At 43.7% G+C, this 1,826-nt stretch overlaps 1 protein-coding gene across 2 annotated transcripts in view; it reads right to left on the reverse strand.

Moving 5' to 3' along the window:
* Positions 1-553: 553 nt before the first annotated feature.
* Positions 554-1,826, reverse strand: part of LOC104867874 (centrin-2-like) — an 18,683-nt gene continuing 17,410 nt past the window's right edge. Inside the window, exon 2 of one of the 2 annotated variants that reach the window (XM_033767565.1) lies at positions 554-1,201. In XM_033767565.1, coding sequence (XP_033623456.1) covers positions 626-1,183 — 558 coding nt within the window. In that variant the 5' untranslated portion in view covers positions 1,184-1,201 and the 3' untranslated portion in view covers positions 554-625. Of the gene's footprint in view, positions 1,205-1,826 lie in introns of both variants that reach the window. The other variant, XM_033767564.1, reaches the window with a different exon arrangement.

The following is a 1,826-nucleotide window of genomic DNA, read 5'->3' on the forward strand; positions in this document are numbered from 1 at the left end:
GTGTGTGTTTGCATAGTGTGAGTGTACTGTCCTCAGAGAAGTTTATCTTTACAACACGTGCAGGAAGAGAAATGAGATTCTCTGTGTTGTCACTGAGAAAGTTCTGCCTGCGTGAACTCCCCTGGTACTGGTATCTGAAAACCATTTTTCTGGAACAGGTAGCTTCTCTAGTTTCCTGTGAAGTGTCTGGAAGTGAGTAATCTATGTGACTGACACAGGAAACGGCAGCAGATCTTGGCACACCTGCAACTCACTTTCATATATTACCTAAGAATTCATCTTTTTTTTTCAACCTGAAAATGTTTTATTTTTAAGACAAAACAGCATTAACACACATCGGAATGCCAGCACAAAAGAGAAGACAGCACTTGGGCACCAGGTGCACAGGGGAACCACCGAAAAGGGGCCACGGCCAGGAGGAACAGCAGGTGAGCAGGCCTGCAGACCCTTTGCCCTACTCTGATGCGCTCTCATTCCACTCAAGAATTAAAGTAATCAGCAGATCATTTTACAAAGACCTTTAATATCAAAGTACACTTCCAAAAGTCCAAGCTAGACTTGAGGTCATGGCTGAAGTGAGACGGGGAAAGGGGGAGCAGGGTTCACGGGACAGCAGGCACTAGAACTAGTCGCATGTGCTCACCGCAGCGGAGAGGAGGTGGCACCGGCCTGAACAGAGGCTGGTCTTCTTCATGATGCGCAGGAACTCCTGCTCGCTGACCTCTCTGTCTCCATCTCGATCAGCTTCATCAGTCATTTTCTGCAGCTCCTCATCAGTCAGGCTCTCGCCCAGCTCCTTGGACACACGCTTCAGATTTTTGAACAATATTTTCCCGGTTTCGTCATCATCGAAGAGCTTGAAAGCTTTCAGGATTTCTTCCTTGGTGTCTTTCTCGGACATTTTCTGAGTCATCACTGTCAAAAAGCCACTGAAGTTCATTTTGCCTGTTCCCTCCTTATCAATTTCACTTATCATTTTCTTGATTTCTTCTTTCTTGGGCTCAAAGCCCAGGGCTCTCATTGCCACCTTTAGTTCCTTCACATCAATGGTCCCATCTGCACCAAAGAGATCAAAAGCTTCCCGGATTTCCTGTTTCTGCTCTTCAGTAAGCTCTGGCTTAGGACTCATCCTTTTCCTCTGGGCACTGGACGCCATGTTTGACTTCTTCAAATTGGAGGCCATTGCCGACGGACTGTATCCCTACTTTAGAAAAATGAGAGAGACCTTTTTATATCAAGATAGGATCTCACTAAATTGTCCATATTTGCAATCCTCATGCCTCAGTAGCTGAGATTATAGGAGTATGCTATGATACTTGGCTAGGATTTTTAAAATTTTATTTTTAATTGTCAATTATTTGATGGCTCTTGATATTTACTTCCGAGTTGCATTCTGGTAGGTTTTCACTAATCTATATTGCTACTACAAACATGCATATACCTGATCTCCCTGTACATACTTTTCAAAGTACTGGGTGTCATGATTTTATCTTTTCTTTCCTTTTTGGTACTGGGAATTGAACCCAGGGATTTACCAAGCAGTCCTTGCACTGTGCTGCTCAGCTACAACCCCAGCCTATCTGAGCTACATCCCTGGCCCTCATGACTTTATAAATCAAGAGTTAGGAAAATATTTCACATAAACTGATTTTATAATCAATGTGTTTGTTAGGCATGGTAGTTAGTGCACACCTATAATCCCAGCACTTGGGAGGCTGAAGCCGGAGGATCACTGCAAGTTTGAGGCCAGCCTAGACTACATAGTGAGTTCAAGGGCAGCCTAAACTACATAGTGAGACCCTGTCTCAAAAAAAAAAAAAAAAAAA

This window comes from Fukomys damarensis, unplaced genomic scaffold (genome assembly GCF_012274545.1).
Source record: "Fukomys damarensis isolate Sample0158 unplaced genomic scaffold, DMR_v1.0_HiC HiC_scaffold_23, whole genome shotgun sequence".
NCBI lineage: Eukaryota > Metazoa > Chordata > Mammalia > Rodentia > Bathyergidae > Fukomys > Fukomys damarensis.